This window comes from Coregonus lavaretus, assembly GCF_964263955.1.
Source record: "Coregonus lavaretus genome assembly, chromosome: 39".
Lineage (NCBI taxonomy): Eukaryota > Metazoa > Chordata > Actinopteri > Salmoniformes > Salmonidae > Coregonus > Coregonus lavaretus.
Window position 1 is genome coordinate 13898154 of NC_140026.1, and position 24373 is coordinate 13922526.

A 24373-nucleotide genomic window follows, 5' to 3' on the forward strand; every position below is an offset into this window, starting at 1 on the left:
ATGTATTCCTCCACATTCAGAATGTTCAGAGGCTGACAGGTAGGTTGTTATGGTGATTATGTGTCACCATGGCGCCCTCTAGTGTGTAAACCTATAAAATAGACAAGGAAAATAACAGAAAAAAGGAAATAGCTTCTGTCGCTCTTCTCCTATTGGTTGAAGTTTTGTTGTATTTGTACTAGTAGTAGATTCCTCTTCGACCTCCCATTGCCCTCTTATTCACATGAATAAGTATAAAAAGTTCTCTAGGATCTAATGGCACAAAGACTCTTCATAGGACAGACTCCGATCGCTTCCATCGATCAAATAAGATGTTGGTGCCTTAGTCTGTCCACTGTCCCAGTTGACCAGTCACATCTCACAACCTTTCCCCTTTGTTTAAGGCTGTGATGATGACTTGGATGCTTTGAGTCTCTCTCCCAGGTTTCTTTTTCTAGTCCAAGAACACAGCTTGTATTAAGTCCATCTCTAGCTCCACTGACTCTCCCTGGTCCAGCTCTACCTCCACTGACCACAACCCCAGTTCAGTCTGTGTTACAGTATATTGTGCAGCTGTTCATTCCCCCATTTCCCCGCCACACACTGTCTCTCTCAGTAGGCTAACACAGTCTGACTCTACCAGTGTGTTCTCTCACATTCTCCCCTCCACAATCCTCAAGCAGTAATGAAATTGAAACCAAAGAAAAGTCCAAAAGCTAAACAGAAGCATAGACACAACACCGTCGCTAACGGTTTCCCATAGAGGATACAGTGCACTGTGGGTTCACACTCAGCTCTACAGTTCTGTAATGTGGGATTAATCATATTAACCCATCAGCCCCCTCTACTGGCCATGTTAGAGCATTACAGACAGGGGCGTTATCGATAGACTTTCCCTCGACTTTTACATGCTTCTCCCTGTTCAAAAAGAAAGAAAAACCAAAAACCAGCAACAACTGATCACTTTGCTGCCCCTTGGTCTAAGGTCCTCTCCCAGCTTTGTTATCCCAGACCTGGCCTGGCTGACAGACCCCCAGTCTTGCTCAGTGTGCTTAGAATTACATGTACAGCGGTGGATCTAAGGGGATGTGGAGAATGACATGTACAGCGGTGGATCTAAGGGGATGTGGGAGCAACAGAGGCAGCAGGGTGAGGGGTCAGGGGTGAAGGGTCAGGAGATGCAGGGTTCAATGACTGTACACAGTGAAGTTATGAGTTGAAAAGTCTGTTCTACTCAACTCTTCACATACGTGTAGCTATTACTCATAGTTCGTGAAATTGCGAGCATAGCAGCTTGAATCAAAATGGTGTTTACTGGTGGAGGAAAGGAGAAAGGGATGGGGAAAATAGAATGGGAGGAAGAATGGAGGAGTGTGTGTGGAAGCAGTTGGATACATTTTATTTTGGAGTGGGGGTTCGCATCATGGGGATGAGCCTCTGAGTTGAGATGTCTGTCTGTCTGTCTGTCTGTCTCTCTCTCTCTCTTTCTCTTTCTCTCTCCCTCTCTGTCTCCCTCCATCATTCTCTCTGCACTCTAATTACCCATGCCCCTGTGAAGCTGTGCTGACATGTACGTACACACACGCACGCACACACACATCAAACAGAATATATATGTGCTGGAAATAGAGGCGAAGATAGGAGAGAATGTGTGAAAGAAGGAGGGAGAGTGAGAACTGCCTGTCCTTTTCTCTCCTTCATACTAACAGAATGAGGAAAGTCATGTTCTATGAGGATCCAAGACTTGAGGACTGTATGTACCTTCAATAGCTCCACCCGCAGAACCAATACCTCGAGGGCACCCTATCCCCTACATAGTGCACTTCTTTTGGCCAGAGCATAATGGACACCAATATCTCTAGGTATGTGTCCAAAACCACACCCTAATCCCTATAGTGCACTACTTTTGGCCTGACTGGCACTATATAGGGAATAGGATGCCTTTTCAGTGGCAGCTTATGGCTTCCATGCCTGCCATAATGACTCACAGAGAGACAGGGGCCCAAGGCTCAGTGGATGGCCTGGTTATTACGAGACAAACACAGAGCTGCTACAGTGGCACCAATATCTTCCATTATATAAGAGGGGCCCTCAGGGGCCCTGGCCTGATGATAGAGCAGGAGGAGGATGTGAGACAGGAAGGAAGGGAAAGAGGGGTCTCTGTGTGACTGATATGTGGTCTTGTTTCTTTTGGTAAAGCGCATTGGTTTGCACCCGCTTTGTATGAAATGTGTTGTATGAATAAAGATTCATTTGATTTACTGGGGTAGTTGATTTGTTTGGGGTAGCATGTGGTCTATAGTGCACTGGTAGACAGTAAGCAATGTGCATGGGAGATGTTGATGATACGCAACGTGTTATATAATCAATGTGTATGATCATTATTTTTAATCATGTTTGTTCCAGTCAGGTTTCTGTTGTTGTAAAGGATAATTGTGCAAATCAAAGAAGCGCCCGTGCAGTTTTTTTTAATTGCCTCCATTTTTAGCTTTTGAAAATAAAATATGAAGAAAAAGCATATGAAATAGAGATAGAAATGGTTTAAAACAGGAGACGTGTGTGGAAACATTGACTATCCAGTGTCCTTTCCTCATCATAGTTTAAAAAAATAATTCATGCATAGATCCCTACTGAGAAAACCATTTATATATCTTCTTCTTTGTACACATTTATGTATAACTATATATCTATATATCTATATACTTATAATTATTTCCACAAAAAAATAAGAACTGAAAGCAACAATCAATCAAACAATCAAAGAAAAAAGCACACAAGATAGGCCAAATTGGCACTTTCATGAACACACAGTCAGTAGGCTATCTTGATACATCTCCACACTCTTTATTCTCTCTCAGTTCCCTCCTATGGGAAAACAACACAGTACTTGGCACCAAGAATGCTGGTAGAAAGACGATATCAGAATATCAATATTTTCATGATAGATGCTAACTGTATGTACTGTATGCCTTGTATGAAAAAGACTCCCAACAATCCATAAGGGTGGGCTGAGGGGTTAATTTTGGGGTTGTTAGAACTACAGAGGAGGGAAAGAGATGGATGTAGAAAAGAGAAGACACTATATCAAGTAAGCAGATGACATGAGTAGAGAGAGAGAGAGGTTTTCCAATATATCAGAGGTCACTTTACCCAACACCCCAAAAAACAATCCCCAACCCTATTAAAAACGACAAAATGAAAAGCACAGTAAGAGGATTGTCCTCTGGGAAGGTTTGGGGGCTGTCAGAGTCAGAGAATCAGAGAATACGAGACCCCATCAAAATAGTTTCTAAATGTCTCAATGCCCCCCCATTACATCTGCTGCCTCTGCAGTTCAGCTGCATTTCCACTTAACCCCAGCAGGTGGCACTGTAGGAAATACACAGCATCAGGGCAGCAGGCTGACGGTTGGAGAAACAGAGAGTAAGAGAGAGAGATAGCTATCCATAGAGAGGGAGCCAGAGCGTGTAGTAGTTGGTCCTCTGGTCCTCCAGGGGGAGCTCTAGCTTTACTATACGCGTGTGGTGGAGTGGGGGTGGGGCAGGGTGTTGTTGTGGCCGGTGCTGGGGAAGGTGTTGAAGGGGTGGAGGGGCTGCATGCCGGTGATGGTGCTGGGGATCATGGTGATGGTGTTGGGGGTCATGAGGGGCACGTCGTCTGGGGCTCTCCGCAGGGCCAGGGTGTAGTCGGGCGGGCAGGCGGGCCGCAGGATGTCGTGGGGCCGGAGGGGCTCCATGTCGTGGTGGGGGTCGTGCTCCGAGTGCTTCATCTGCAGGGACATGATCTCTTCCTCCTGGCTGTGCGCCAGGTCATTGGCGGGCCCGCCGTGGCGTTGCGGGGAGAGCCGGTGGCGCCGCATCTCCTGCCGCTTGTCCCGCTTGTAGTAGAGCGCGGCAAACGCTAGGATGTTGAGGAAGAGTAGCGACGCCCCCACCGCCACTGTCACCGACAGCTCTGTGGAATAATCCCGCGTGTCACCAGGGAACAGGTCCAGTCTGGGCCGCTCTGATCCGTAGGGCTCCACGGGGTCAGGGAAGGTGGGGTAGGGGTGGCCCGTGGTGCGGGGTTTGGGCTTCCAGGGGACCCCGGGGGGGCGGGTGCTGCCTGGAGGTAGCCTGGTGGTAGGGGGGAATTCGTCGTGGAGGGAGTGTAGGTGAGGGACCAGCTCCAGCCAGAATGCCACCTTGTTGGCCCGGTAGTTGTCTCGGACGCGGGGCTTCAGGCCGATGTGGAGGTACTGCTTGTCCTTGGAGTTGAACTTGGTCCAGATGACCTCCTCGAAGCGGTTGGGCTTGGTGTGGATGAACTTGGTGTCCTGAGGCACCGGCAGGTTGGGGTCCCTGGAGGAGAAAGAGGATGAATAAAAATCTCACTTAGATGATTTCAATCAAAGGTATTCCAAAGTTATTACACACAGACACTATATAGTATATTTCACTGTTAAACAATCTCTTGAATTTTACATTAAAACATGCATTTTTTGTAGATTTAATTTATTCCGGGTGTGGCACCTCCTATGTGTGCACGGGCCTAAACATAGAATTATATATAGAATCCCTATTGATTTAATAGGATCTCCGTGAGCCTAATAGTAGAGATTTTGTCATTTTACTGTTAAAATGTATTACCTTTTAATGTACCATTAACATAACCAGTCATGATGTTTTCATCTGATTGTCAAACAATCAGTTCACAAGGCTCCTGTACGCCTGGCTACCTGCTCGTATTCATTCATAATTCCCTCATCCATACAGTGCACTGTGCACATAATATTTGAGGAACAGAAAGAAACATCTGTAACAAAACACCAAAAGTCTAATGAATGACATTCAGTGATTGATGCCTCCACTGTCCGCGCGCGTCTCTGCCTCGGCCAATCAACTCGGCCTTTGCAAAATGTCACTGTTTGTCAAACCACACCGCATTTTAGAGCATATTCCACACGTTTTCAAGTCCATTCGCACATTTTTCATGCGACTGACATGCCGTAATGATAAATAATAGTGTAATAGCAGTTTTCTTGGCATTTTTGTTTTAATTATTGTGATAGGCTCATGTTAAACCGGTCATCTATTTATTTTTCTGGTACTTCGTACCAGACAGTACCAGCTTACTTTCACCCCTGCATATAGTATGATACACTTGTTATGGCTGCAAATCAAAGACTAAGGGCTCGATTCAATCCGTATCGCCAAAGTTCAGCAGTATAATTTAAATTTAAAGGCAATGTTCCTACCTTAGCGGAGACTGCATTCAACCCCTCAACCCCTAAGGTGGAATGCATCCCCATAAAAATCCATCAGTTTAAGTTAGAGATATCTGCATTGGATGCGTCTCAATCCACTTATGTCGCACTTTCACATCTGCGGTGGAAGGTGGCAGAGCTAGAGCGGTGCATGTCAGACCATGAGACATACCGGAAATCCGTCTTCTCACAAAATCATCTGTAGTGTCCAAACAGTTTGGCCTAGAAAATATTATGACCCCTCCATCTGCCAATTTCTGTCTGTAGCGTCCAAACAGTTTGGGCAAACACACTAATATGACCCCTCTGTGGAAAGGTGAGACTCTCACGAACATGTTGGTTGTGTTTCTCTAGGACGCCCATAGGCCTCACAAGACATAAATATTTTCAACTGGTATTATACAGTGCATTCGGAAAGTATTCAGACCCCTTGACATTTTCCACATTTTGTTACGTTACAGCCTCATTCTAAAATGGATTAAATTGTGACCTATAATAATAAAGCAAAAACAGGTTTTTAGATTTTTTTTCAACAAAAAAATAAAATAAAATATACATTTACATAAGTATTCAGACCCTTTACTCTGTACTTTGTTGAAGCACCTTTGGCAGCGATTACAGCCTTGAGTCTTCTTGGGTATGACGCTACAAGCTTGGCACACCTGTATTTGGGGTGTTTCTCCCATTCTTTTCTGCAGATCCTCTCAAGCTCTGTCAGGTTGGATGGGGAGTGTCGCTGCACAGCTATTTTCAGGTCTCTCCAGAAATATTAGATTGGGTTCAAGTCCGGGCTCTAGCTGGGCCACTCAAGGACATTCAGAGACTTGTCCCGAAGCCACTCTTGCGTTATCTTGGCTGTGTGCTTAGGGTCGTTGTCGTGTTGGAAAGTGAACCTTCGCCCCAGTCTGAGGTCTTGAGCACTCTGCAGCAGGTTTTCATCAAGGATCTTTCTGTACTTTGCTCCTTTCATCTTTCCCTCGATCCTGACTAGTCTCACAGTCCCTGCCGCTGAAACAAATCCCCACAGTATGATGCTGCCACCACCATGCTTCACCGTACGGATTGTGCCAGGTTTCCTCCAGACGTGATGCTTGGCATGCATGCCAAAGAGTTCAATCTTGATTTCATCAGACCAGAGAATCTTGTTTCTCATGGTCTGAGAGTCTTTAGGTGCCTTTTGGCAAACTCCAAGCGGGCTGTCATGTGCCTTTTACTGAGGAGTGACTTCCGTCTGGCCACTTTACTATAAAGGCCTGATTGGTGGAGTGCTGCAGAGATGGTTGTCCTTCTGGAAGGTTCTCCCATCTCCACAGAGGAACTCTGGAGCGCTGTCAGAGTGACCATTGGGTTCTTGGTCAACTCCCTCACCAAGGCCCTTCTCCTCCGATTACTCAGTTTGGCCAGTCGGCCAGCTCTAGGAAGAGTCTTGGTGGTTCCAAACCTCTTCCATTTAAGAATGATGGAGGCCACTGTGTTCTTGGGGACCTTCAGTGCTGCAGAACATTTTTGGTACTCTTCCCCAGATTTGTTCCTCGACACAATACTGTCTCGGAGCTCTACAGGCGATTCCTTCGACCTCATGGCTTGGTTTTTGCTCTGACATGCACTGTCAACTGTGGGACCTTATATAGACAGGTGTGTGCCTTTCCAAATCATGTCCAATCAATTGAATTTACCACAGGTGAACTTCAATCAAGTTGTAGAAACATCTCAAGGATGATCAATGTAAACAGGATGCACCTGAGCTGAATTTTGAGTCTCATAACAAAGGGTCTGAATACTTATGTAAATAAGGTATTTCTGTTTTTTATTTTTAATACAATTGCAAATATTTCTACAAACCTGTTTTGGCTTTTGTCATTATGGGGTATTGTGTGGAGAGTGAGGAGGGAAAAAAGTGTTTTAATCCATTTTAGAATAAGGCTGGAACTTAACAAAATGTGGAAAAAGTTAAGCGGTCTGAATACTTTCCGAATACGGAGACTGTTTAGTGCCAAAAATAAGGGGTTAAATACATGTAAAAACAAATAACAAATGTTTCCTGATCTTTGTTATATCTCTCAGATATAGGACAGACGCTTCAGAGCAAACTTCCTTTAGATTTTGTTTTGGGGACTATCTGTGGTTCCATGTAGTGAATCTGTTATTCAATGTGTTTGTATGGGCTAATAGAAGTAAGGCCAAAAATTATTTGTCATCAACTTCAAGGGGTCTTAAAATTCAAAATCAAAATCAAATGACCTTCTTAAAACAATTCCATATAGACTCTTATGGGTTAGCTGCAGTTTGGCTCAATCGGAAATTACCTTTACATTTCAAGCGGGCTATAGTGCTGAATTTCGGTGATACGGATTTAATTGAGCCCTAAATGATATAGTCCTCAAGAGCAGGGAGGGCAAACCATTCTTTCCACCTTCTATCCTCTACCGTTCACCACCTACCCCGTCTTAGCAAAGTTCGTCCAGTACGTCATGACTACAGCACTGAGCATGACATCATTTTTAGAGAAGTTGCAGGGGAACAGGTCGGTGGCTCCGATCATGGGCACCCCGAACACATAGGGGATCTCATCCCCGTGGGCCGCGTCCGCCCACTCCGGCCGCGTCTCCGTCTGACAGTGGTGGTAGAAGGTGTAGAAGTAAACGGGAGACTGGAACTCGGCGTGCAGTTTGGCCGTGGCCACCGCTGGCGCCACCCACTGGTGGTCCGTGAACAGGGCGAGAAGGGTTTTTCTCCTCATGTCTCCGTTGTCACGGTCGGCCCAGTCAGTGTACATGAACTTAATGGTCTCTCTCAGGATGTCCTTACCTAGAGGGGAGGAGAGGGAGGAGGGTGGTGGGAGGAAAGGGAGAGGGGTGAGAGGGGCAGTGGGTAGAGGGGAGGGAGGGAGAGAGAGGAGGGGAGGAGAGGGAGAGGGGGACAGGGAGGGAGGTTTGATACAAGAGAGAGTGAGAGTTCAAGAGAGGGAAGTTGAGAAAGAGACATACAAACGGAGCCAGAGGATGAGCGAAAGGGAGAGGATGAGCGAAAGGGAGAGGATGAGCGAAGGGGAGAGGATGAGCGAAAGGGAGAGGATGAGCGAAAGGGAGAGGATGAGCGAAGGGGAGAGGATGAGCGAAAGGGAGAGGATGAGCGAAAGGGAGAGGATGAGCGAAGGGGAGAGGATGAGCGAAAGGGAGAGGATGAGCGAAAGGGAGAGGATGAGCGAAGGGGAGAGGATGAGCGAAGGGGAGAGGATGAGCGAAAGGGAGAGGATGAGCGAAGGGGAGAGGATGAGCGAAGGGGAGAGGATGAGCGAAAGGGAGAGGATGAGCGAAGGGGAGAGGATGAGCGAATAGAGAAATAGAGAGAGAATATAGAAAGGGAGAGAAAGGGAGGGTTCAGAGAAAGAGCCACATGATAGTGAATTGAAGGTTAAAGATACGTTTTTACCAAATAGTAAACCACAGAACTTGGCTTTGAGACACATCGTTCCTCTCTAGTGGTTATGAATTATATTGTTATGATATTATTATTATTGTTATTATATTGTTACTTTACACAAATCTTTATAAAAAGCTGTACATTAATTGGTATTGGTATTTTTGTATTTTATTAGGATCCCCATTAGCTGTTGCGACAGCAGCAGCTACTCTTCCTGGGGTCCACACAAAACATGAAACATGACATAATACAGAACATTTATAGACAAGAACAGCTCAAGGATAGAACTACATACATTTAAAATGTCACACATAGCCTACATATCAGTGCATACACACAACATATCTAGGTCAAATAGGGGAGAGGCGTTGTGCAGCGAGGTGTTGCTGTTTTTTGAAACCAGGTTTGCTGTTCACTTGAGGAATCTGAGATGGAAGGGAGTTCCATGAAATCATGGCTCTACATAGTACTGTACAATTTCTTGAATTTGTTCTGGAATTGGGGAGTGTGAAAGGACCCCTGGTGGCATGTCTGGTGGAGTAAGTGTGTATGTCAGAGTTGTGTGTAAGTTGACTATGCAAACAATTTGGAATTTTCAAAACATTAATGTTTCTTATAAAAATAAGAAGTGATGCAGTCAGTGTCTCCTTTACTTTTAGCCAAGAGAGACTTGCATGCATAGTATTGATATTAGCCCTCTGATTACAGTGACAAAAAAGACGTGCTGCTCTGTACAGGGCTAGCTGCAGTTTTTCTAGGTTCTTCTTTGCAGCACCTGACCATATGACTGGACAATAATCAAGATAAGGACTTGCTTTGTGGAGTTCTTATCACGGACAGACATCTCCCCATCTTTACAACCATTGAATCAATATGTTTTGACAATGACAGTTTACAATTAATAGAGATATAGAGACCATTACCCTCAGGATATCCATAGAGATTGTCCACAAAGTTAGAGATGGTGTAGTCGAACGCTGCAGCTGAGATCCCATCGTTGTCTTCACTGTCGTCTACAAACTTCAGCCCCTCTCCCTGGTTCACTCCTATCAGGATGTCATAGTTCAGGAACTCCCCCTTGTGGCAAAAAGAGGGAAAGACATGTTAGGTGTGTCGACACGTTAGCAGTGGATGAGATTAGTTTTACTGCCTCATAAAATTTAAGCACTTTGGGCACCTTGAAAAGCACTATAATCACCAAAAAGCATCAAATATAAACCTGTCTTAAATTACACTTAAACATTATAGTAATGTCTTATCATAACATTTATATTTTTACATTTTACTCTTGGTAACTCTGGCACTGAGATTTCATCAGAACCAATAGAATACCTCTGTCTCTGCAGTCAGAGAGAACAATGACTAATATACCCACACAGACCTCCACCCCATCCCTACCCCCAACAACACACTCACCCTCTGCTCCAGCAATCCCCCTCCCCACCCACCAACCCACCTGCTGCATGAGTATCTCAGGGTCGTCCGGCACCACGTCTCCATCCACTACGGGTCCGAAGGCGATGTGGTAGCGGGCCGGCTGGATGTCCTGATCCACCAGCTCCCTGAAATTCTTCTTCCTCAGGCAGTCCACCAATTCTGCTGTCTCTGAATGGCTGCAGCCCACCTTCCGGGCCAGTATCTTGGTGTACTTGAGGGGCTGGTAGTTGACCGACCAGCTGGAGATGGCTGAGCCACTCTGGGCTATAGCTCTCTGGAACAGACCTGGAGGACAGAGAGTGGAAGGAGAAGTTAGATAAGTGAATCTGAAAGGAGCAGGACAAAACAAGATCCTATACATAGAGAAAAGGTGAGCGGACATTCCCTTTTTTTGGGTCAAAAAATTGAATACGGCCTAAAGTGTACTATACATGTTAGATTATTACAGTAGCAGACAAGGTTGCATCTCAATAGTCTAAAGAAGCTTTCCTCTCATTGTCTCCTTTCCTTCCGTAAAAGATAAGCTAATATTCTAAAGAATACTTAGTTAGGTTGTGAACGTTTGTTCCCTTTTCCCTCCAAAACTTTTTATATTTTTCCTATATCTTAGTCACTGTAACAAATCAGATAGAAAGTAATGTGCTTTAAACTCCACCAATCTCATAGTTGAGATGATACTGTATGAGATTCAGCCCAGACTGGGGAATCGATGGGGGACTGCACAGTCTGCCTCTTATTAAATAAACATTTTCCCTTCCTCTTTTCCATAGATTCTTTTTTTTTTTTCTCTGTCTGTGGTGCCTCGTTACAGGAGGGCGCTCTCATTCCTCCCTCTCTTCCTCCTTGGTATTGCTGTCTTCCTCCACACTCCTTTCCTCTCCTGTAGACTCCTGGTGAATAATTAAGCAGTGACGCAGAGCAGAGCCTCTTTCCCAGGGAAGACTATTAGGGAGCGTGTGGCCCTACCTGCGACTTCAGCATTACTCCTCATAGAGGAGAGAGGGAGAGGGAGAGGGAGAGGGAGAGGGAGAGGGGGAGGGAGAGGGAGAGAGAGAGAGAGAGAAGGGTGGGCGGGAGGAGAGAAGGAGAGGGAGTTGAAGAGAGGGGTGAGAAAGTAAGTGAGAATTGATAGAGTGAGAGAAAGTATGAGAAAGGAGAGAGAGGTGACTCTATATTTCATCCTAAATCCTAATCAGTTTATCTCTTTCATCCATCCCTCTCTGTGCATATTCCCTTCCTCTACCTCCCCCCTCTCTTCTCCCCTCTCCTCCCTCTCCCGCTCTTATCATAACGATCTGTATCCCCCCAACCCCTTCCCCCTCCTCTCTCCCTTGCCTCTCATCCCCCTCTCCTCCATAAACACGTGTGTATCATGCCACAGTTGATTTGTTGAGTGGTGGGATGACATGACTGGTGTTCCCCGTGGGGAGCGAGAGCGTTCCTTACCTGGCACCCCGGGGGCTTTGAGTGACAGGTGGAGGAGTAGTAGTCTGGAGGGCTGGTGTTAGATGACGATGAGGACGGTGATGAAGATGAAGAAGATGAAGATGGGTTTGACAGTAGAGAGAACAGGTTTTAATGTATGGGTAAGTGGCAGCAGAGGAGAAGAGTCAATGATGAGACGAGACGAGAGAGGAGGAGAAGACATGTAGGTTAGGCTAGGAGGAGAGGGGGAGAGGACATGTAGGTTAGGCTAGGAGGAGAGGGGGAGAGGACATGTAGGTTAGGCTAGGAGGAGAGGGGGAGAGGGGGAGAGGACATGTAGGTTAGAATAGGAGGAGAGGGGGAGAGGACATGTAGGTTAGGCTAGGAGGAGAGGAGAGGAGGACATGCACATACTATACTGGTTGTTTGCTCACAATCTCATGTATAGACACACACACACATACATAAAAAAACATATACAGAAAACCTGCACACATGCATGACCACACATGCACACACAGACACAAACACAACACGACATACATACTGTATGGCGGTCAGCTTGATCTTCAGACACAGAGACACCCAGAGTGATGATGGATCTCTCTCTCTCTCTCTCTCTCTCTCTCTCTCTCTCTCTCTCTCTCTCTGTCTGTCTGTCTGTCTCTCTCTCTCTCTCTGTCTGTCTGTCTCTCTCTCTCTCTCTCTCTCTCTCTCTCTCTTCTCTCTCTCTCTCTCTCTCTCTCTCTCTCTCTCTCTCTCATAGCGTTGAAGACAGACAGAGGGGTATACCTGGTAGTATTATATGATCAAAGCAGAGGAGTGTGTGTGTCAAGGTTTGCCTGCAGGTTATTGGACCACATTGCTCCCAATATAAACTTTGATTCTCTGTCTCAAATGACATCCTAGTCCCTACGTAGTGCACTACTTTTGGCTCTGGTATTCTATGGGGAATAAGAAGACGTCACTCTGAACTCACTTTGAACCAATCTATCCTTGTGAGTAACCACATAGTACATCCATGTATCTTTACTCTACTGGGTAAGAGTAAGTAATCTGAGAACTGAGAAGCAAATCAAATCAAATATGAATGCGACCCACCAGTGTGCCCCTTACCCTCGGAGTGGTGCGAGAGGATGAGCAGGTTGACGCAGGACGCCCCGGCGCCGGAGCCGAAGATGGTGATGCGCTCGGGGTCGCCCCCAAAATGGCCGACGTTCTCGTTGAGCCAACGCAGGGCCTGGATCTGATCCAACAGACCATAGTTCCCCTTGGCTGACTGGTCCCCTGTACTCAGGAAACCTATAGAAAGGAGAGGAGAGCGGGGGAGAGGGGGGAGGAAGAGGGAGAAAGAGAGAGAGAGAGACATCGTTAATAGAGAGTTTATTTTGACAATAATTTGTCAGATCCTTCGGCAAATGTTCTGCCGTTCACCGTCAAGCACCCTTCAGAGTTTACCCCCATATTCTACAGTCGCCTATCCTCTCACATATTTTGATAAAGGGGATATAGAATAAAACATAGAGGCCTGTTAATAAATAAACTGGTTCAACAAGAGATGAAAGGCTCAGCTTCATGTCAAACTGTTTCAGACCTACAGTGCCCTCCACTATTATTGGCACCCCTGTTTAAGATGTGGTCGAGGACTTCCAAAAATTCTCCTTTTTTTTTAAACAACATAGAACCCAAATGCAAAAAAATTGAAAAATCCAACCTTTTATTTAAGTACATTACTTTGGTGGTAAAAAAAAAAATCACACATTTAGAAAAATAAAAACTTGAAATCATGTGTCCCACAATTATTGGCACCCTTAACAATTCCGCTGAAAATTTTAATTGATTTTTTTTAAAATATATTTTTCTGTAGTTGCTAAAGTTGGTCAGGGTATCTAGGAACTTTTAATTAGTAATTCATGACTTCCTGTTTCCCTGGGGTATAAATATGACGTGACACAGAGGCCTAATTCTCTTACCCATTTGTCAACATGGCAAAGACAAGAGAACACACCATTCAAGTAAGGCAGATTTGTGTCGACCTTCATAAATCAGGCAATGGCTACAAGAAAATAGCCACTCGCCTTAACTTGCCCGTATCTACAGTCAGAGGAATCATTAAGAGATGATTGTGGACTACAGGAAAAAAAAGAGGACTGAGCACGCCCCCATTCTCATCGACGGGGCTGTAGTGGAACAGGTTGAGAGCTTCAAGTTCCTTGGTGTCCACATCACCAACGAACTATCATGGTCCAAACACACCAAGACAGTCGTGAAGAGGGCACGACAAAGCCTATTCCCCCTCAGGAGACTAAAAAGATTTGGCATGGGTCCTCAGATCCTCAAAGAATTCTACAGCTGCACCATCGAGAGCATCCTGACTGGTTGCATCACCGCCTGGTATGGCAACTGCTTGGCCTCTGACCGCAAGGCACTACAGAGGGTAGTGCGTACGGCCCAGTACATCACTGGGGCAAAGCTCCCTGCCATCCAGGACCTCTATACCAGGCGGTGTCAGAGGAAGGCCCTCAAAATTGTCAAAGACTCCAGCCACCCTAGTCATAGACTGTTCTCTCTGCTACCGCACGGCAAGCGGTACCGGAGTGCCAAGTCTAGGTCCAAAAGACTTCTCAACAGCTTCTACCCCCAAGCCATAAGACTCCTGAACAGCTAATCATGGCTACCCGGACTATTTGCACTGCCCCCCCACCCCATCCTTTTTACGCTGCTGCTACTCTGTTAAGTATTTATGCATAGTCACTTTAACTCTACCCACATGTACATATTACCTCAACTACCTCAACTAGCCGGTGCCCCTGCACATTGACTCTGCAACGGTACCCCCCTGTATATATAGCCTCCCTACTGTCACTTTATTTTACTGTATATATAGCCTCCCTACTGTCACTTTATTTTACTTCTGCTCTTTTTTTCTCAACACTTTTTTTGTTGTTTTATTCTTATTTTTTTTGTTTAAAATAAATGCACTGTTGGTTAAGGGCTGTAAGTAAGCATTTCACTGTAATGTCTGCACCTGTTGTATTCGGCGCATGTGACCAATAAAATTTGATTTGATTTGATTTGAAGAAGTTTAAAACAACTGGAACAGTGACAAACAAGGCTGGAAGAGGTCCCAAGTTTATCTTGCCACAACGCACAGTGAGGAGGATGGTAAGAGAAGTAAAAAAAAGTCCTAAGCTCACTGTCACAGAATTGCATCAAAGAGTGGCATCTTGGGGTCACAAAGTCTCCAAAACAACCATCAGACAAGCTGTTTGGGAGGCATGCAAGGAAAAAGCCTTTTCTCACTAACACTCACAAACGTAAACGTCTGGAGTTTGCTAAGCGGCACTGGGATTTCAACTGGGATCATGTGCTTTGGTCAGATGAGACTAAAATTGAGCTTTTTGGCAACAAACACTCTAAGTGGGTCTGGCGTAAAACAAAAGATGAGTATGCCGAAAAGCACCTCATGCCCACCGTGAAGTATGGTGGAGGATCTGTGATGCTGTGGGCCTGTTTCTCTTCCAAAGGCCCTGGGAACCTTGTTAGGGTGCATGGCATTATGAACGCTTTGAACTACCAGGACATTTTAAATAAAAACCTGATGGCCTCTGCCAGAAAGCTGAAGATGGGTCGTCATTGGGTCTTTCAGCAGGATAATGATCCAAAACATGTGGCAAAATCTACACAAAAATGGTTCAGCAGTCACAAACTCAAGGTCCTCCCATGGCCATCTCAGTCCCCAGACCTCAACCCAATCGAAAACCTGTGGGGCGAGCTAAAGAGGAGAGTGCATAAGAGAGGACCCAGGACACTGGATGATCTAGAAAGATTGTGCAAAGAAGAATGGTCAAAGATCCCTCTCTCTGTGTTCTCCAATCTTGTGAAATGTTATAGGAGGAGATTAAGTGCTGTCTTGTTGGCAAAAGGGGGTTGTACAAAGTATTAACATCAGGGGTGGCAATAATTGTGGGACACATGATTTCAAAAAAAAAAAATTCTAAATGTGTGATTTTTTTTTTTTACACCAAAGTAATGTACTTAAATAAAAGGTTGGATTTTTCAATTTTTTTGCATTTGGGTTCTATGTTGTTTAAAAAAAAAAGGAGAATTTTTGGAAGTCCTCGACCACATCTTAAACAGGGGTGCCAATAATTGTGGAGGGCACTGTATATCCATCCTGGCCTGCCTTTCGAAAGTATTTGAAAGCCAAGTTAACAAACAGATCACCGACCATTTCGAATCCCACCGTACCTTCTCCGCTATGCAATCCGGTTTCCGAGCTGGTCATGGGTGCACTTCAGCCACGCTCAAGGTCCTAAACGATATTATAACCGCGATCGATAATAGACAGTACTGTGCAGCCGTCTTCATCGACCTGGCCAAGGCTTTTGACTCTGTCAACCACCGCATTCTTATTGGCAGACTAAATAGCCTTGGTTTCTCAAATGACTGCCTCGCCTGGTTCACCAACTACTTCTCAGATAGAGTTCAATGTGTCAAATCGGAGGGCCTGTTGTCTGGACCTATGGCAGTCTCTATGGGGGTGCCACAGGGTTCAATTCTTGGGCTGACTCTTTTCTCCATGTATATCAATGATGTCGCTCTTGCTGCTGGTGACTCTCAGATCCACCTCTACGCAGACGACACCATTTTGTATACATCTGGCCCTTCATTGGACACTGTGTTAACAAACCTCCAAACGAGCTTCAATGCCATACAACACTCCTTCAGTAGCCTCCAACTGCTCTTAAACACTAGTAAAACTAAATGCATGCTCTTCAATCGAACGCTGCTGGCACCCGCCTACCCGACTAGAATCACCACTCTCGACGGGTCTGACCTAGAGTATGTGGACAACTACAAATACCTAGGTGTCTGGTTAGACTGTAAACTCTCCTTCCAGACTCACATTAAGAATCTCCAATCCAAAGTTAAATCTAGAATCGGCTTCCTATTTCGCAACAAAGCCTCCTTCACTCATGCTGCCAAACTTGCCCTCGTAAAACTGACTATCCTACCGATCCTTGACTTCGGCGATGTCATTTACAAAATAGCCTCCAACACTCTACTCAGCTAATTGGATGTGGTCTATCACAGTGCCATCCGTTTTGTCTCCAAAGCCCCATACACTACCCACCACTGTGACCTGTACGCTCTTGTTAGCTGGCCTCACTACATGTTCGTCGTCAAACCCACTGGCTCCAGGCCATCTATAAATCACTGCTAGGCAAATCCCTGCCTTATCTTAGCTCATTGGTCACCATAGCAGCACCCACCCGTAGTCTGCGCTCCAGCAGGTATATCTCACTGGTCATCCCCAAAGCCAACACCTCCTTTGGCCGCCATTCCTTCCAGTTCTCTGCTGCCAATGACTGGAACGAATTGCAAAAATCTCTGAAGCTGGAGACTCTTATCTCCCTCACTAACTTTAAGCATCAGTTGTCAGAGCACCTTACCGATCACTGCACCTGTACACAGCCCATCTGAAATTAGCCCACCCAACTACCTCATCCCTATATTGTTATTTATTTTGCTCTTTTGCACCCCAGTATCTCTATTTGCACATAATCTCTTGCACATCTAGCATTCCAGTGTTAATACTAATTGTAATTATTTTGCACTATAGCCTATTTATTGCCTTACCTCCATAACTTGCTACATTTGCACACACTGTATATATATTTTCTGTTGTATTTTTTTGACTTTGTTTTTTTACCCCATATTTAACTCTGTGTTGTTGTTTTTATCGCACTGCTTTGCTTTATCTTGGCCAGGTCGCAGTTGTAAATGAGAACTTGTTCTCAACTGGCTTACCTGGTTAAATAAAGGTGAAATAAAAATTAAAAAATAAAATAAAATGTCAATGGCCTTTAAAATGGCTGGGTAAGGAGCATTTGTTAAGGGGAAGGGAGAAGAGAGGAGAGGGGGAAGGGGGGGATGAGAAGAGAAGATAGATAGTAGGTGTTCTATGACTGTGAGGTGGCCCCAGAGAGAGAGAGAGAGAGAGAGAGAGAGAGAGAGAGAGAGAGAGAGAGAGAGAGAGAGAGAGAGAGAGAGAGAGAGAGAGAGAGAGAGAGAGAGAGAGAGAGAGAGAGAGAGAGAGAGAGAGGGGGGGCGGGAGGGAGGGAGGATATAAGCACAGTGTTTCATCTGTGTGTGTGTGTGTGTGTGTGTGTTTCATCTGCCTCCAAGACACCAGGGGTTGGCTCCCGAGCAGGAGAAGGCTGATCAAAGAACTGACACTACAGAGAAGACTCTCTCTCTCTCACACACACACACACACACTCACACTATGCACGCATGCGCACACACACACGAAAACAGGCACAAACACATGCGCGAGTGCACACACACAGAGCCACAAGCGCACACATACAAAGACACACACACACGCTGGGGTTGTCGACCTCTCTCTAACACACACAAAAAGACAGAAGACAGAACTATACACTCTTCTGTGTGCCGACACACACTACCACTTGTCTTAGTACCCATACTCCAAGGATAAAACATATGCACAACATTTGATACGTGTTTGTGTAGGCATGTGTGTGTGTGAGGGTGATGGGTGGGTGCCTGCACGTGCTCACATGTGCCTGTGGTAATGCGGGTATGCATCCCTCGCCTCCTTAGGGCTCGACTCAATCTGTATCGTGGAAGATCAGCGGTATAGAGCTATTGAAATGTAAAGGTCATTTCCGATTGAGCCAACATATGGGGCGTTTACTGTGAATGCAGTCTCAGCGAACGCGGGAACATTGAATTTAAACCGCGCTATATCGCGGATCTTCCGTATCGGGTCCATAGTGTCTCTGACCATTGGATCACCCCCACCCTGTCTATACCCAGTGTGTATTCATTCTATATGGTGATGCCTGCCAGTGATGCCAGGGTTGCCTATGTGTCTCCTGTGTGTGTCCATAGCAGGCCAGGGTCTCTATATAGCAGAGAGGAGTAGGGAGGCCAGTAGTGTGTGTGTGTGTGTGTGTGTGTGTGTGTGTGTGTGTGCAACAAGATCTCACAATTTAACTTCAGATTCCAACGTTTGTCCACGTTTCTCCAAACATCAAATTTCAACGGTTAAGTTTGGGATAGGATTACGGTTACAACAGAAACAACTTGACGGTTAAATGTAGGGATTAATGAAAAATGCTTAGGGTGCCCTGGTGGCACAAAATAATCAAAGGTCTGACTGCACGGAGATGCTTGGGAAAATGGTTACAACAGGGGACCAGAGTGTTTGTGTCTCAGGGGAAGAGGGTGGATCTGATCTCCATCACCTAGGACTTGACATAGGTTAATCAAATCTCACATTTTTGTCAATTTTTGCTCAATCTTGCATGCTTTCTCAAACAGCTGTAACTGTATATGCATTCGTAAATCAGGTCCTTTCTTGAGCATCTGAGCTTATGGTTGATTGTGGAGGAAAGTGGTTGAGTGTGTTAGAGTATGTGCGTGTATGTGTGTGTGTGTGTGTATCCCACATCTGTTGCAAGGGGGTAAGGATGTTAGTGAGAATATAGGATGAACCACAATAATTGTTTGCTAAAATAATAATTGCTTGACAAACATGTAATGAAATACAATGACATAGAACATAGAATAGAACACTATGAAAAATCTGGGAAACCAGGCCTGCTATTCATAGCAGACTTCGAAAAGGCATTTGATAAAGTACGACTGGGGTTTATATATAAATGCCTGGAGCATTTCAATTTTGGAGAATCTCTTATAAAATGGGTTAAAATCATGTATAGTAACCCTAGGTGTAAAATAGTAAATAATGGCTATTTCTCAGAATGTTTTAAACTGTCAAGAGGAGTGAAACAAGGTTGTCCACTATCGGCATATCTATTTATTATGGCCATCAAGATGTTAGCTATTAAAATCAGATCCAACAATAATATCAAGGGATTAGAAATCCAGGGCTTAAAAACAAAGGTGTCATTGTACGCTGATGATTCATATTTTCTTTTAAATCCACAACTTGAATCCCTCCACAGCCTCATAGAGGATCTAGATACATTTTCTAACCTCTCTGCATCCAAGATGGCGTAGTAGTGCAGTCCTGTTTTTGTCGTGTGTCTGTAAATAGCCTGTAAATACCCTGTTTTTTTGTATTTTTCGTACATATTTCCCTATCAGACTTTTCATCCTTCTACAAAATATACTTTCCTGCAACCCGCCTCACTCAATGTGGAACGGATTCTATTATTGACTTACCTTTTATCTAGAATCTCCAGTTGAAACTAGCTAGCCAGCTAACTAGCTATTTGCTATTAGCCACAGTTAGCGGTATTTCACCCAGAACATTCGATTTTTCTGCCGGAATAATTTAATCACTGGACATTAATCACCGGATCGCAACTAGCTAGCCGCAACCGAATGGATGTTGCTGTTTGGCTAATCACCACTGCCCCCTGATGCAAGCACCAGTTAGCCTCGAGCTAGCCTAGAGCCAGGCTCATATCCCGGCTATCTACCTCTAGGTCTACCGGACGGGAGTAGCCAGCTAACTAGCTACTTGCTATCAGCTACCGCTAGCGGTTTTTCACCATTGTCCGTGGCCTGCACCACCCACCAGCCAGCTCTAGTCTGGACTATTATTCGGCCAGTCTGCACTGTCTGCACAGCGCGTTATCGACCCAGAACATATCAGTTTTTCTGCCGGAATCACTGAATCACTGGACCTTTAACTCCGGATTCATCGCTACCAGCTAGCTGCAACAAAATGGACGTTGTGGTCTGGCTAATCATCCTGAGCTAGGCCCATCTCCCGGCTATCTACCTCTCTGTCAACCGGACGGGACCACCTAGTGTTGACACGGAGCCCCGCCGATCTTACACGACTGGTCTGCCGACGAAATCGTCTGATGTGGTTACAACAGGCTTCCTGTTACGACGTCGACCACGAAGATTCCATCTCCTAGCCCCGGCCCGCTAGCACACGCTAGCCGTGGCCTCTTGCTCACTAGTGCTTTAGCAGCCCCCGAACTACCTCCGAACTATCCTATTGCTGTTCACCGGACCTTATGATAACTCAGCTATACAGCTGATGTCTGCTGGACTGTTCCTTTTTACGGTACTGCACCTGTTTATGTTTAGCCTCAGCCCAAACTGTGTCGTCATTACCAGCTGTTGTCTTAGCTCTCTCAAATTACACCTGTGATTGCTTTATGCCTCTCTCCCATGTCAATATGGTTAGCTTATTGTTGTTTCGGTTATTTCTAATTGTACTATTTCACTGTAGATTCCCCAGCCCAGCTAAACCTGCCTTAGATAGCTCCTTTGTCCCAACCCCCATACACGCGGAGACCGACTCAATTGGTGCCTCCAGTGATGCTATCTCTTTCATTGTTACTCAACGCTTAGGTTTACCTCCATATATATTTTCTGTTGTATTTTTTGACTTTGTTTTTTTACCCCATATGTAACTCTGTTGTTGTTTTTATCGCACTGCTTTGCTTTATCTTGGCCAGGTCGCAGTTGTAAATGAGAACTTGTTCTCAACTGGCTTACCTGGTTAAATAAAGGTGAAAAAATTATAATAATAAATAAATAAAATAATTACAACCAAATTATGATAAATGTACTATATTACGTATTGGTTCACTAAAAAATAAAAAAATGTTGATTACCATTTAGTTTACCAATAAAATGGTCTGATGGTGATGTGGATATCCTCGGAATACATATCCCAAATGAAATAAATGATCTCACTCCAATACATTTTAATAGAAAGTTAGCAAAAATAGGTAAGATCTTGCTACCATGGAAAGGTAAATACCTGTCAATTTGTGGAAAAATCACCCTAATTAACTCTTTAGTATTATCCCAGTTTACCTATTTGCTTATGGTCTTACCTACGCCTAGCGAATAGTTTTTTTTATTATATGAGAATTTTTTTTTCCATTTGATTTGGAATGGCAAGCCAGACAAAATTAAACGGGCCTATTTATATAATGAATATGAATTCGGAGGACAGAAATTATTAAATATTAAAGCATTAGACCTATCACTAAAAGCTTCAGTCATACAAAAGTTATACTTAAATCCGAACTGGTTCACTAGCAAATAAGTAAGATTGTCTCACCCAATGTTCAAGAATGGCTTTTTTCCCTTTATTCAGATTACAACCTCTCACATTCAGTTATTTGAAAAGGAAATCATCTCCCAAATATCCCTATTTCTAAAATAAGCAATAGAAAGTTGGTTGCAATTTCAATTTAATCCTCCAGAAATGACAGAACAAATAATGCAACAAATATTGTGGTTAAACTCAAATATACTAATTGATAAAAAAACATTATTTTTTGAAAAAATGTTTAAAAAATGTATAATCTTTGTAAATGATATCATAGGCAGGACTGGTGGAGTTATGTCGCACATGCAGCTAACAAAAACATATGGAAACGTCTGCTCTACCCAAAATTACAACCAAATAATTGCAGCATTACCGCAAAAATGGAAGAGGAAAGTGGAAGGGGGAAAAAGTAAGGAACTTGTCTGTCGGCCTTGCATTAAAGAACATAATTGGTTAAAGAAAATGGTGATAAATAAAAAAGTACACCAATTTCATTTAAGGGCCAAAGGATTGACAGCCGTCCCATATAGATTGCAAAATAGTTGGGAAGAGATTTTTGACGTACCAATTCCATGGCATAGTGTTTATGAACTGATACGCAAAACAACGCCGGATTCAAAACTTAGAATTTTTCATTGTAAATGATTATACAAAATTCTTGCTACCAATAGAATGGTATTTATATGGGGGATACAATCTTCCCAGCTCTGCAGATTTTGCTGCGAAGAGACAGAATCATTAGATCATTTGTTTTGGTACTATCCATTTGTTGCTTGTTTTTGGTCACAGGTCCAGGAATGGCTGAAGGATTGCAATATTTACCTGGAGCTAACCCTGCAGATAGCACTACTGGGTGATCTGAAAAGTAATTGTCAATCGATCAATAATATAATAATACTTTTAGCAAAAATATTTATTTTCAATTTACAATCTGTAGAAACAATGAGAATAGAAGGGTTCAGAACTTTAGTGAAACATCCCAGTACAGTTGAAAAATATATGGCAAATAGAAATCCAATATGGATGGTGTTAAGAGATAGATGGGAGGTGTTGAATGGAGCTGAAGGATGGGACTAATAACAACAACTAATAACAACAAGATAACTAATGTAAAGCATACTGTGTCCATAATAAGTATTTGGTTATAGGTTGAGAGCTTTTGTGAAAGTTTGAGAAATAGACGCCTCACAGGTCCTCAACTGGCAGCTTCATTAAATAGTACCCGCAAAACACCAGTCTCAATGTCAACAGTGAAGAGGCAACTCCGGGATGCTGACCTAGGCAGAGTTGCAAAGAAGAAGTCCAGTGTCTGTGTTCTTTTGCCCATCTTAATCTTTTATTTTTATTGGCCAGTCTGAGATATAGCTTTTTCTTTGCAACTACGCCTAGGTCAGCATCCTGGAGTTGCCTCTTCACTGTTGACGTTGAGACTGGTGTTATGCGGGTACTATTTCATGAAGATGCCAGTTGAGGATCTGTGAGGCGTCTGTTTCTCAAACTAGACACTGTAATGTATTTGTCCTCTTGCTCAGTTGTGCACCAGGGCCTCCCACTCCTCTTTCTATTTTGGTTAGAGACAGTTTGCGTTGTTTTGTGAAGGGAGTAGTACACAGCATTGTACGAGATCTTCAGTTTCTTGGCAATTTCTCGCATGAAATAGCCTTAATTTCTCAGAACAAGAATAGACTAACGAGTTTCAGAAGAACGTTATTTGTTTCTGGCCATTCTGATCCTGTAATCGAACCCACAATTGCTGATGCTCCAGATACTCAACTAGTCTCAAGAAGGCCCGTTTTGTTGCTTCTTTAATCAGCACAACAGTTTTAAGCTGTGCTAACATAATTGCAAAATGGTTTTCTAATGATCAATTAGCCTTTTAAAATGATAAACTTGGATTAGCAAACACAACGTGCCATTGGAACACAGGACTGATGGTTGCTGAAAATGGGCCTCTGTACGCCTATGTAGATATTCCATTACAAATCAGCCATTTCCAGCTACAATAGCCATTTACAACATTAACAATGCCTACACTGTATTTCTGATAAATTTGATGTTATTTTAATGGACAAAAAAATTATTTTCTTTAGAAAACAAGGACATTTCTAAGTGACCCAAACTTTTGAACGGTAGTGTATACAGTGGGGGAAAAAGTATTTAGTCAGCCACCAATTGTGCAAGTTCTCCCACTTAAAAAGATGAGAGAGGCCTGTAATTTTCATCATAGGTACACGTCAACTATGACAGACAAATTGAGAGAAAAAAAATCCAGAAAATCAAATTGTAGGATTTTTAATGAATTTATTTGCAAATTATGGTGGAAAATAAGTATTTGGTCACCTACAAACAAGCAAGATTTCTGGCTCTCACAGACCTGTAACTTCTTCTTTAAGAGGCTCCTCTGTCCTCCACTCGTTACCTGTATTAATGGCACCTGTTTGAACTTGTTATCAGTATAAAAGACATCTGTCCACAACCTCAAACAGTCACACTCCAAACTCCACTATGGCCAAGACCAAAGAGTTGTCAAAGGACACCAGAAACAAAATTGTAGACCTGCACCAGGCTGGGAAGACTGAATCTGCAACAGGTAAGCAGCTTGGTTTGAAGAAATCAACTGTGGGAGCAATTATTAGGAAATGGACCACTGATAATCTCCCTCGATCTGGGGCTCCATGCAAGATCTCACCCCGTGGGGTCAAAATGATCACAAGAACGGTGAGCAAAAATCCCAGAACCACACGGGGGGACCTAGTGAATGACCTGCAGAGAGCTGGGAC

The 24373-nt window shown here is 44.0% G+C and overlaps 1 protein-coding gene across 1 annotated transcript in view; it reads right to left on the reverse strand.

Annotated features, from left to right (window-relative positions):
• Positions 1–3490: 3490 nt before the first annotated feature.
• LOC311113241 (neuroligin-2-like) overlaps positions 3491–24373 on the reverse strand; it is a gene marked incomplete at its 3' end in the record, with an annotated part of 115330 nt that continues 94447 nt past the window's right edge. Inside the window, exons 3-7 of the mRNA XM_084156447.1 lie at positions 12626–12811; positions 10104–10369; positions 9571–9724; positions 7666–8032; positions 3491–4319 (exon numbers count right to left, since the gene is read on the reverse strand). Of these exons, the coding sequence (XP_084012573.1) occupies positions 3491–4319; positions 7666–8032; positions 9571–9724; positions 10104–10369; positions 12626–12811 (1802 nt within the window). The remainder of the gene's footprint in view (positions 4320–7665; positions 8033–9570; positions 9725–10103; positions 10370–12625; positions 12812–24373) is intronic.